Here is a 13,677-nt window from a genome sequence, read left to right as displayed (position 1 = left end):
GTGACACTGTCATTTTGTCTATTACTAATTTAAAATTTTCACATTGTTCTATGTCTTAAAATTTGAAGTTAAAGTTAATAACCTAAAACTGCAATAGTTTATTAGAGTACAAGTGAAAACACTGACAGTTTCACTCATGCGTGTGTCAGATTTGCGCAATGCTTATGGGGGTCCCTCAAAATTTTCATTAAATATTATGGGGTTCTGGGAGTCGACGAAAAAATCTCAGTGATAAAAAGGGGTTGTGACTCAAAAACATTTAAGAAACCCTGATCTACTGCAATAAATTCTTCCGATGATACAGTAGGACAGTCCAATAATACAGAAACTTTCTCGAACATTTCTTTAAGTGTCAGCTCAGTTTCAATACCTTCTTCTCCATTTATTTTGGTGCCAAAGAATCTGATACTTTTGAGAATCCTGCATGATTAAAAACAATTTTCAGTCATCTTTGGAGTCACTGAATTCCATGTGTAGTGCAACATATGAAAAGCATCTAATTAATTGATTGAGAAATCTTCATATTCTTTGTTAGTCAATAATTTTGAATCAGTTGCTTCCAATAGAAAAATTACATGTTTTGTATAAGCCGTTGATCACAAGCCAGCAAAACACTTGTATTCAGAGGCAAAAAGGTAAGCTTTATAGCTTTCAAAACAACATTGGGGTGAGCTGGACAATTACCATTGGAACCGTGTGCTTTTCTCATAAGAATCTCTCATCTAGCTATGATCTAATTGTTGAACATCGTAACTACCATCCATGCTTTTTTGTTTGCTGTATATTCGACCAGTAATATTCTTACATTCTTTAAATGCCGTGGTTTCAAACTTTTGCCAATAACAAATGGAGAAAGTTTTTCAGATACATCCAAATTGCATCCTACCAGTACCATAATTGGTTCTTTAGACAGTCCCCCCCCCCGAATACGATTGCCCTTTAAACGATAAAAGTTATATAGGGTAAGCAGGCAATAAAATAACCCAGTTTCGTCCATGTTGAAAACATCTTTCACTTCATATTCTTCAAGTATTGAAGGCAATGTAGACTGAAACAAATTTGCTATCATAGTCGGTAAAACTTGGTTAGCTTCACCACAAACATTTTTTAGTGCTATGCCATTTCTTTTCTTGAAAAGCTCTAACCATCCTGGATTTGCAGAAAATGTAATACCCATTTGTTTAGCAAGTTCATTGCTTCTTTTTAGCATTAAATTTACTGATAGGGGATCAATCTGTGATGCTTCCATATCAGTATACTGATATATAACATAATGTTCTGATATGGGAGCATTCTCACTTGTTTGAACCAAACAAGTAAAGCTGTAATCCTTGTACTTGGCCGTTCTCATCTTATTTCGCTCTGGCTCAAACATATTCTGTTGAAACATTTCCATAATTTGCTCTCTTTTTTTTAAATTATTGTTAATAATGAGTTAGCAATACCAAAATCTTTGTTTTCGTCTTTTGTTTTCTATCAACAGCCTTAATAAGCTCCATCTTCATTTTAAGTAAAATAGCAGTTTGCTTTCCCCCTGAGCTCTTTGCCATTGTGCTCATAAAACAATTCTTCTAAAACAGGGGAAAAAGGGCGAACCAAGCTCGCTAATTTTTACTCACACTGTAATGTACTCATCACAGAATTCCAAAGGCAACTGATGACAGATGAGATGTTTTTGTATGGTGTTTGTAGGGGTGGAGGGTGAAAGTAGCTTAAATAAACAAAATTGGCTCGTTTCACAGGCTATTCCAAGGATATTTCAAAGGCAAGTTAGCCTCCTTTCTATTAAACATGCGAAAACGCCTTTCATTTCGCACCCCTCTTAAATCTTCCCTGCGTGGCTGGTGTTTTCCATATTTTGTTAATTCCCAGAAAAGAAATCTTTTCTTATTAAACGATTTTCATTTCGTATTGAGAGAAAAAAATGCATGAAAATATGTAGTAATTTGGAGGGACCATTATATTATTTCATGTTAAGTGTATATACTGATATTTCATCTTAAGTGTTTTTGTGTTAAACATATTTCACTGTATTATATTACTTTACTCCTTCTGTACCTGTAGCACAGTTTGATGGCATTTCCAGTAACACGTTTTCATATAAAAAGCATTTCTTTTTATTATATCCCTGACACACTTAAAATTTGTCTAAATTTTGAAACACCTTGATATTATTGTTGTTTAACCAAAGTTTGTTGTTAGCAAATAAAAGTTGCAGCTGGTTTCATGCAACAAATTGGGAAATGCTCTTAAAATTAGAGTGCCTGAATTTTTAACAAAAATCAAAGCCATTTTTATTCTCTATCTGTCATTTATATGAACTGTTCTATTCAAATTTCAAAATGTAGAATGAGTAATGTAATGTATAATGAATAATGTGATAAAGCAAATTTTTATTTATTTGTAGGTCAGTTTTTTCCCACTCCTATGGAAGAACCGAAGAAAGTTCTCAAAGTACATTACTTGGGATGTGCTAATGTTGAAAAAGCTACTGGGGTTGATGTGCTAAATGATGCAATTAGCCAACTTTCTGATTCTGTACCCAAATCAGAGTATAAATATGTCAATGTTGCAGTTGCACCATCTACAATTACTATATCAGAACCTGGAGTAAGTTATGTTTTTACTGGATTTAATATGAAAGTGTCAAATGTCAAATCTTTCATATGAAAATGTTCAGAATTAACATATTTTGCTGTATCAAAAGGATAAAGGCTTTAAAGTAATTTTAAGAGTGATTTGTTTGAATAGTATTATTTTTTTTACCATTAAACGTAGGATGAAGTAATTAAATAATGTTTATTTGTCAAAGTTTGTACTATGTATATCATTAGGAAAAAAGTTGTAATAATTTATTTCTGACTTATTGATTACCATACTGGCAGATTATGTGAACAGGACTTGAAGAAATTTGCAATGATAATGTTAAATTATAATATGGTCTTATCGAGAGTGCTGTCTGATAAATGGCATTCTGAAAAAAATCTTATATTAACTGACATTTATTTATTCCTCACTTCCCCCCTTAGTTTACTATTGTAATCAAATTGAACTGCAGTGGTGTTTAAATGGACGACCACAATTTTGCCTACTACCTAAAGAATGTTTAGATACGATTGACAGTTTATAATTTCAATTTCCTGTTCTTGTTCTCATGGCTCAGATGTATCCTCCCCCCCCAAAAAAAATTTTTTTACATAAATTATTTGCAAGAATTTTACAAATATGAAACCTGCTTAACATTGCTTAAATGATAAGATTTCTGATTTCAGAAAAGTATCATGAATAAATGCTTTATTTCTCAAGTTTCCCAATACATTCTCAAACCATGAAAATTATTAAATAACGTAAGTGCTTATAAAATACCTACATATAATAGTGTAAAACAATCCTGTTAGATGTATTACCAGTTTAACGTGTTCAGCTAGTGCTTGCTGTAGAAAAAGTTTGAAATGGCACAAAAGTTCATCTAAGCTCACCAATTTTATACACCTTTGGTGAATTTTGCATTGAGTTTTATTATACAAAAATAACATATTTCACTAACATTGCCCTAGTTTTGCAAATGAAACTCAAACCAATTGTAATGGGTTCTTGCAAAATTTTAAATTTTACTAAAGAAATTAGATTATCATATTTCCTTGCATACTTTTCCCCTAGCATTTAGTACCAGGTTCTGAATTTTTCTTAAATATTCAGATAATTTACCCTTTTCTCAATGTATTTAGAGTGAGCTCCTTTTAAGTTTTGCAGTGGATTAATTCATGTAGTGATTGTTTTGTCTTACTAACAAACTCTCACAAACTACCTGCGAATGTCATTTCGAACCTTTTCCCTCTGACTGTTGGCCTTTTGTGAACCATTACAAGAACCGACCAATCGCAGCGAAGCAAACGTGAAGTGATATTCAACCAAAAATTGTAAAGAGTCAGTTGCACCTTCTGTACTTATTTATGGATGATTTGAGACGTAAGAAGTAGCAGACACAACAAGAATAGGCAGGATTCAAGTTGCAGGAAGTATAAATGTAGATATTTTATTAGATAGTGTATTAATTTTACTGTGTATTCTTATGGGAATGTAGATTTCTTTTAAAGAAATAATATTATGATAGTTATGTGTAGTTTATCCATGACTAAATATCGTTTGTTGCATTCTTACTGTAACCACATCCTTTGGAAATAAAATTGTCCGTATATTTTCCCCCGCTTGATTTTCCAATGATAAAATTAGTAAAAAGAAGGGGGAAATATGGTAATCATAATATCTGCAATCATTTGTTCTGTTGAAAAATAGGATATGTGTATAGTGTTTTTGTTATGCAAGTTGCATGTATAATGAAATTTTGTATCAGTATATTCTGTTTGTGAATTGTACTTTTCAAATTCAGTAAATGTTGACTGATTATTTTCACACTTGTCAGGTTTGAGGTAGATCAAAATCTTACATTAGCCACAAAAACACTTGTGCAGCTTCCAGTAGAGCAACAAATTGAGCTTCTGCTAAGGATAATGAGATACATATTTGTTTTCTTGAAGACTGTGAAAAGCAGTTGCTACCCAGTAAAATTACACTTCCTGGGTAGATTTTATGTTCATTACTGTGAATATCTTGTTCCCAGGACTACAAGATTTGATTCTACATTTGATTTGAGAGAGATCTTTTGTTTTAATAGCTGCTTATTTGTTTTATTGCATCCCAGTCTTTTGATGTGGGTTGTTTCATCTTCTGCTAAGAATATGGGTTAAAGCTGTAATATCTGCTCTTGTAATAGGCAATTTTATACTAAAGAGATCCACTGGCATGGGAATACATATCATTTGAAGGGAGATTTCTTTTTTCATAGACTGTAGTAATTCATTTCCATGCATGTATTAGTAAACTTGCTTCCTGAATTTAACCTGAAATTCCACTTGTCAAGTTGCTTATTTTTCTGAGACAAAAGCTGCCATCATCTTTCTGATTTAATTTCATTCTTAAGAAATATTTAACTTTGCCCAAGGGTGTCATTTGGTAGCTTTTTTTCAGCCGTTAAGTACTTGAAGAATTAATGCTTCTTCTGTAGAACTTGCAAAAATATCGTTGACATACATATTAATTCTTTTGTCACGATCTGATTGAATCCAATATTCTCGACCTTATTTTCAGTTTTTGCTAGCTGCATGTTTGAGACCATAAATGGACATCTTTAATTTACAAACTTTATTCCTTTCTTCCTAAAATATGAATCCTTCTGGTTGTTCTATATATATTTCTTTGCTTAGTTTTACTCACATAAAGGTTGTTTTGCATCTAGTTGATGCACATTTGCATTGTTATATGTAGCCTATGCTAAGAAAACTAACTGTGGTGTGTTTCACTACTGGAGAAAAGGTTTCATCATAATCCTTTCCATATTTTTTTGTAAATCCTTTGGTAATTAATCTTGTTACGAATATTATCTTACTACTTTTATTGTATTCGGTTTTAAACGCCCATTTGTTTCCTACTGTAAGTTGAAAAGTATTCTTTTTTTAACCGTTTGAGTTCGGTAAAGCGCTATCGCGATTCACTTGTCGTATGCCTAAAATACGGCGCAGCGCGATAGCGCTTCTCTTGTTTTGTATCGAGAATGTGAAGCCGGTACTGTTGGTAAGTATACTTGAAAAAAAATTATTGAAATATTCAGTTGGTTTCGCATCAGGAGGAGGAACATGCTTTGGTCCAGGTACTTGAGAAAAAGTATTCGATTCGTTTGAAAAAATTGTATCCACGGGTAAAAACTTATCAATAATATCGTCATTGGAGGTACTTGCAGTTACTCTATCAGCAGTTACTTGCAGTTACTCTATCATCATCACTGCTATCACTAATAAATCGTAATCTCTTAGAACGAATGATGATATCATTTTTCAAGGTCATTACTATACTCTTCATTATCACTTCTCATAACATAGTCACTTTCAAATGAATCAGAACTTGACATGGGTTTTTTTTGTAATTATCAGTATAACAAACACTTGGTAACAAAATGAAAACAATTTCCAATTCCTATAAAACAACTGCTACTGATATCACTACAACTGCTCTCAATAATTGCGTAAAGTATACAAACCAACAGCAGCGTCTTCGCGTTCTCGATACAAAACAAGAGAAGTGTTATCGCACTGCAGCATATTTTTGGCATACGACAAGTAACCCTTCGCCGGACTCAAATGGTTAGAGGTTTATTTCTTCTTCTATCGCCTTGATCAAAGCTTCTTGTTCTCCTTTTGGCAAGTTTAGGATTTCTATCTTTCTGGGTCCCTGTTTTGAGATTATACAGTCAAAAGTCGTTAATTCGGACACACATAATCCGGAATGATCTATAATCTGGACCTCAAAGCTACAAACTTTCTGTGCATGCGTCTTGAGATGCATGCGCGTAAGACCTTTACGGCTGCGAATTTGCGTGTGCGTGTGCGCAAAATACATTTACGAATGCGTGTTTAATGTATAATGGACGGTATAAGCTAAGCTAAAATTATCTAATTCAGTTAATGTTGCAGATTGCGTTGTTCCTTAATCTTCGAATTGGATTCGGCTTATTATTTTTTGCAGACTGTTAGAGCAATTTTATATTATTTCTAAGTAAGCTTGAACTTTCGATTATGTCAAATAGAATTTCTGATATATATTTACTAATATGATATACTAATTTCTGATATATAAATATAATTACTAATATAATTACTATAATTAATACAAAGCAAAAGTATGTTTCGAAGTCCATTAAGCAAAAAGTGGAATTGCTGCAAAAAATGAATAAAGGCATACCCTTTGTTTATCTAAACTTTAACGTTTGTTTATCTAAACTTTGTTTATCTTTAACGCCGCGGCACGCAATGAATTCGAAGTTGATCTGTCAGCACTATCCTTATCTTCAGGGCAGATGTTTTTTATTTTATTTGGCTTATAATTCCTTACTAAATGTAGTATTTCATCTCGATGTACTCCATCTTTGATATGATTTAAATCAAATTCCTCGTCATTATAATTCGCTTCCGATAGCGAAGAAAGTGACAGAGGTTATTGAAAACGAAAAAATTTCGATTGACAAATTAGTCGGTATTCTCGACACAGCAATTATAGGACTTGAACAGCGGAACTTTGTAACTGAACAAGAAATTATGTCTCTTTATAGAATGAAAGAGAATGTATTATCACATAAAAAACGAAACAACTTGCATTGAAAGAAATGTTTAATAAAGTAAACAAATAAATATTAAGCTTTTTTTTTTTTTTTTTTTTTGTAAATTTTGATACCCTTTAGATCATAATTGCTCTTTATTTCATAAATTACGGTTTCATATTTTTTATTTTATAATTTCGCATGCCATCTTAATAGATTTAAACTGATGATCTATAATCCGGAAAAATCGATAATCCGGAATCGCCGAAGTCCCGACGAGTCCAGATTAATGACTTTTGTCTGTATTGGTTCTTTGATTTCTACTTTATAGGAAAACCTATCCAGTTAAACACCTCTATTCATTTTACTAGAAATTCTTCATTTTCTTCCTTACGTTCTGCTGCTGCCTTTGAATCTTCTGCCACATTGTCAAAGGATGCTCCTTCATTCTTTTTCACCCTCCTGTGAGATATCAAAATTAATTAATTCTGAATTATCAGAAATGGTTTTTGCATATCTATCAGGTGTGGGAATATTTTCCAAAAAATTTAACTGGTCTGCTTACTGTTATTTTCCTTCCACCTGTGTAAATCCTATATCCTTATTTCATAAGTCATATCCAATAAATATTCCATCTTTTACTTTATCATCAAATTTGTGCAGCTTTGCTCATTTACATAAAAATATGCTTTACAGCCAAATACTCTTTAAGTGACTTAAATGCTGTTTTCAGCTGTGTGTGTGTGTGTGTGTAATTATGGCAAAGCCTCGAGGGCTATCTGCCTAAGAGGAGGGATGCCTTCGTGGAGGACTTTCTAAGGGAAACTGGCTCGTATACACCACGAAAATGCCCATGCAGCCAGCCCGTTCACGGGATTCGAACCTCGGACCAAACTACCAGTGTTCAGCGACTTTACCGCTCGGCCGCTGGTGGGTGCTGTTTTTCATCTGAAGAGTATAATTTTTGTAGGTAGGAATAGCTGCTGCTTTAGCCCAGAAATATCTTTATAATTGTGATTTTAATAGCATAGCTTTTGTCATTTCTATTAGTGAACCAAAATTTCTTTCTGCTACCTAGTTTTGAGCTGAAGATTAAGGAACCATAGTTTAGTGAGAAATACCTAGTTTCTTTATATGTTTTTCAGTAAATTTGTTGCAATATTCACTACCAATTTTCATATCTTAATACTTTTCTTTCTAAATTTGTTTGTTGTAGATGCATCAGACTTTTTAAATTTATGCTGTACTTAATTCTTTGAAACAATAAAATTAATTTGAGGATAATACAAATAGTTGTGAATTACAAAATATTTTTGATGCCTAATCTGTCAACTTTCATTGGCTCACACACACATGAGAGCTTAAAATCTAGTGGATTTGTATATATGAAGCTGCTTTTGAATATGTTTTTTCTGTTAATTTGGCTTTGATGCAAGTCAAACTATGACTGCATTTGCTAAATTTTATGTCATCTGCTAGATCATCTTTCTCACCTGTTTTGATCACATGTATACTTCTGTAACCTAACTTATGATGCTATTTAAAATATGTAGTTTTCAAATATGATGTCGCATAAGCAAAAAAAAAAAGTTTCTTGTCTGTTGAATTTTCAGTTATTTTATACAAGTGCTTTACTGTAAGATGAATACATATTCTTTTTCATACTGGACTTGTTGCTATCAGATCTAATAATATCTAATAATACAACCTTCATTCATCTTTGATTTACTAGAAAGTAAGTTATCGTCTAATTTTCTTATGTACAGTGCATTTTTCTAATTTTATTTGGCTAATTTGATTACTTAAATTTTGAAGTTCAAAATAGTCTTCATCAATGTGATAAGAAATTAATTTGGCACATTAGACGAGAGTTACTCTCTGTTTAATTGCCTAATTTATCTAAGAAAAGCAATTGATGCCACATTGTATATGAGCTGAAGCTCCAGAATCAATAGTTCATTCTCAGACTTTAGATTCATGTACTTGTTTTAGAACTTGATTTAAATGAACTTCCATATTCCTACTTTTGAGCACCTTCCTTAAGACTTTTGCTGTCTTTATCTTAACTTGATTTCATATTTCCTATTTTTTGTGTGTTTGCTGTTTGGCAAACACACAAACTTTATGATTTACTATGAACTGTATGACTTAGTGTTACTTTTATGATTTTGTGCATGTTTTCCCAAGTCACTTTTATTTACACCTGCTTTCAAAAAAGACCTAGTCTTGCATTTTAAGTAAGAACATGTACATCTAAAGTAGTTATTTCTGTGATGAAAGGTGCAGTATCTTTTAATGCTATATTTTGATTTATCCTCACTCTTACCTTTTAAAGTAATTGAATCATAATGAACTTGCTTGATTTCATCATGTCTACAGTATTCATCTATAGCAGTTATTAATGTATTGTAACAGTTTGGCAAAAAAGAAATTAAAATTGCTATCAAATTACTTTATTTTCTTTACCTATCCTATTCAGCTTTTTAGCTAATTTGAATACTGCCTTAATATGTTCTTGCATTTGTAAAGTTTCATTATATCTAATTTTTCTAAGAATCTATTTGTGAAATTTATATGTTCATGAACTGTTCTTAATTTTTGCCATACTTAGACAGGTTTACTGCGTTAAACATGTATGAATTGTGAATCTGAAATATTTGAGCTTAATTAAAGCTTTTGTTTTTTAGTCTTTCCTTAACCAGGTGTCATGAACAATTTTGGGTTTTTCTTTAAACACTACAGTATCTAGTACTCCTTTTGTTTGAGGTTGTTCAGTTTAACTTCCTTTCCGACTTCTCCAATTTTTCATCACCTTTTCTGCTCTGCTGATAGGTCAATGAATCTCTGAAATTTTAGCATTTACTAATGAAAATGTTTCAATATTGAGTTAATGATATTAAAACTGTACAAATTCCATTCTTCCACCCTTAATGAATTTTGGCATAGTTTTTCTTACTAAATTTTATTTGTTCTGAATTGCCTTAATGTGTGTAGATATTTGTAGAGTTTTTTCAGAATTTTGTATTAATATTCAGTAAATATTTAATGCTTTAATATGCACACTTAATTTTGTTTTGCATGAATGTATGGTACATTATGAAATTTGTCTACACAGTAATTTGTACATGATTTATTATTTTCATTGTATTTAAAAGTAAATATGAAAAATGAAACCATTCTTTCCTTACATAGGGTTTTCTCAGTTAAAACTGCAAAATTCTTATGAAATGAAATTAGCCAAGCAGATTAAATTTAATTAAATATTATATTATAATAATACTTTACATCAGAATCATATAAAAAGTTCATTTACTTAAATCTTGCATTGGAAAGTGAATTTAACTCAGTTTGAAGTTCTTTTGAAATGATGTTGCTGAGCAGTTCAAAAACTCCTGGAAATTTCTAATTTTCACTTGAGAAACCTCCAAGTTTTTTTTATTTTTAGGTTTGCAGCTATGCTTGTGAAATAGTTTTCATCAGATAACTTTTGTTTCAAATTGATTCTTTAGAATAAACATTTCACTTGTTACTCTTACTTTTCAATTTTGTAGCTAATAACTTTGATGGAAAAACCCTTTTAATACCCCTGGAATCCTACTGCAATATACTTTTGGAATTAAAAATTTTAGGAACTGTTGCATAAGCAGATTTCTTAAATTTCATTCTCGTAGTCATTGATATGCATGCATCTAAACATGCTACTAAGGCTTTGAAAATCATGATTTCTGGTGGTGGTTTATAAAAAGAATAGCAGAAATTGTACACCGTAACTTTATAATTTCATGCTTTAAGACACTTTATGTTATTTTTATAAAAATCTGAGAATTGTTCCATCACAGTGATTTGTCACCTGATCTATTTTTAGCACATATTTTCATTTAACTTTTCATTAAACTCAAAATATATCTTGCAGTGATGAACAATAACCATATGATCAATTTTGAGCATTCTTCATAATGATTGGACAAATATATTTTTTCCAATGGAGAGGGAAGATTTCATTATTTCTGCATTTGTACACTTTGCATGATTAAGTTTGGGAAGTAATCGTTGTTTTTACTAGCTCAAAAATCATTTTACCTTCGCAGCATCTCAGTTGATAATGCATGAATTTCTTCTGCATTTCTTTTTTCAAATATATTAACTGTATTGTTGTGTCATTAACCTTCCAGTAATATAACGCCTCTCCAGGGACTAAGTGTTTAAGAACCTGGTTTGGGTTCGATCTTAAGCAAATAGACTGGCTACATGGTTGGTTTTCCCCATGTATAAGAGGAATACAAGCTATTTCCATCAGAAAGTACTCCATAAAAATATCCCTCATCTTAGGCATGTAGCCTTTGTGGCTTTACTATATTCAAATAACCTAACCTTCACTGATGTAGTAAAATTACATGAAAATAAAGCATATAGCTCCCCAATTTCTTGTTTTTATGTCTAAAGTTCATGTTTGATGTATTTTTACTAGCTGTATGGCAAAATTTCATCTAACTAACATGAAAACCTGAGCTGGATTGGCGATCCCAAAATGTATCAAGTAGTATCTTTATGCATGGTTGATAAATTGGCATAGTTTGATAAAATTTTTAATAAATGAGTAAGAAGAAGATTATTGTTAGTATTTGAACCAGCTTACAATGATGAGTTTTTGTGTTAAAAAAATCACATTAGGAAAATTCGTTTGTATTTTGCAACATATATTTATTCTGATTGTAGGAAAAGTGGTACTGTAAAATATTTGATATAAAAATAGTATAAAAGTAAGCAAAGTATTGAAAATTTGAATAAAAATCAGAATATCATTATCTTGTTTAAAAAATGTACTGATTTTTAAATTAGTCGGATCAAGTGCTTGCTTACACAGTTTTTTTTATTGAACATGGCATTGCCTTGAATGCTGCAGATCACATTGATTCTCTGTTTACAAAAATGCTTCCTACTTTAGATATTATAAAGTGCTAGAATAAAGGTTTCTTCCATTTGTAGAGAGGGTGGCAAATGTTCACCACAAAAACATGTGATGTATTTTGCAAAAATCTGCCTTCTTCTCTCTTGATGGAAGTAAAGAAATTGCTTGTAAGTTGTATTTAATTGTTGCAACATATTTTAATGGAGCAAAGGATGAACCAAAAATAAAATTATTTATTTTAAACAATGCATATGCATTTAAATTAAACTTTGAATTAGAATTCAATGTGAACAACATGATTGTGTTTGTTAGTAATGGCTTAAAAATCTGGTTTGGTGCCCTCTATTACTGCATTCCTATGAAGATTTGATTCTAATTTATTCCTGTATTTGGTTTTAATTGTTGTCATTGCAGAAAATGCTACTTCGCACACGTATGTAGAACAAAATGTTAAGATTGCATTCATTGCTGAGCTTATTAAATCTGGATATTTGGTTTTCAACCCCATCCACCAATTTTGATGAAATTTTCCTTAAATCCAGATTGTAACATTGTTCTGTCTCTCATGTCAGTTAATTGTTTTTGAGCTGGAATCGAAAGATGATCTATTTTAACAGTTCAGGGAAATGGGTTCATGACCCTTTAAAACTTTTTTTTAGTTGTAAGAAGATCGGTAAATTGTTACAAAATTCTGTCTTCAAATGTTTTAAATATGTAGATATAAAACTTTTTATTTGTTTAAAATTAACTTCATCTTCAGACACAAATCACACAATAATGGAAGCATTTCTAAATATCCCTTTTCTGGATTCTGATCATATGATCTTGCAAGTGATTGTGAGCCAATTTCTTTGCCGTACCCTCAAGTATCATTTTGCATACCCCACTTTGGAGACCACTAGATTAGACAAGAAAGCCTGTCATGATGAACCTGCTTCTAAGAGGATGAAGCTAAATGAAGAAACATATATTTTTTTTAAAGATAATTTTTTATCTGACCTAAACAAAACATCATGTAGTTTTTTTGTTTCTCAATATGCAGCTAATATACAGTTTTTTAAACATACTTACTGAACTTTTCTTTACGAAATATTTATAATTTGTAAATTTGTTTTATGTTCTTATAATTTTAATACAGGAAATAACATATGCTATATAACTAACAATTACATTTCCAGTACAATTCTATTTTTTGAATTAATTAGAAATTCATAATTTCGATCTCTACTTTTCTTTTTCTGTTACTCATTTTCTTATATCCTTTTTACTATGATAAATCACTTTATTAATATAATGTATAAGATTAAATAGTTTCAAATATAAAGCAGAGGCTTGAGAAATGCCCTGGTATACTTCATATGCCACCCCTCTAAAATTGTACCATACGCCACCCCCTCCAACTGAGGGTTAATGTAGTTTGATGGACCAGTGTGATTTAGAGAAGTAAGTAAACACATTCTAGTTTTAATTTGGAAATCAAGATTTCTTTCAAAGCCTTTGGAAAAGAAAAATAATTTTGATTTTATTTATTAATGAAATAGTAACAAAATAGTTAAATGCCATTTTATCGTAAATTAAAATAGGGTCCTTTTTCATGTAGTGATACAGCAAATCTGTA

At 31.2% G+C, this 13,677-nt stretch overlaps 1 protein-coding gene across 3 annotated transcripts in view; it reads left to right on the top strand.

The window, feature by feature from the left end:
• Positions 1 to 13,677, top strand: part of LOC118193676 (protein Fe65 homolog) — a 146,329-nt gene that overhangs the window by 122,007 nt on the left and 10,645 nt on the right. For all 3 annotated transcript variants that reach the window (XM_085808374.1, XM_085808375.1, XM_085808376.1), the window contains one exon: positions 2,408 to 2,610. In XM_085808374.1, coding sequence (XP_085664500.1) covers positions 2,408 to 2,610 — 203 coding nt within the window. The remainder of the gene's footprint in view (positions 1 to 2,407; positions 2,611 to 13,677) is intronic.

The sequence above is a fragment of the Stegodyphus dumicola genome, chromosome X1 (genome assembly GCF_044657685.1).
Source record: "Stegodyphus dumicola isolate Sdum_Otavi_A_Nest chromosome X1, ASM4465768v1".
NCBI classification, from domain to species: Eukaryota; Metazoa; Arthropoda; class Arachnida; order Araneae; family Eresidae; genus Stegodyphus; species Stegodyphus dumicola.
The sequence above is the reverse complement of the archived record's forward strand: the minus strand, read 5'-3'. Positions and strand labels throughout refer to the sequence as shown.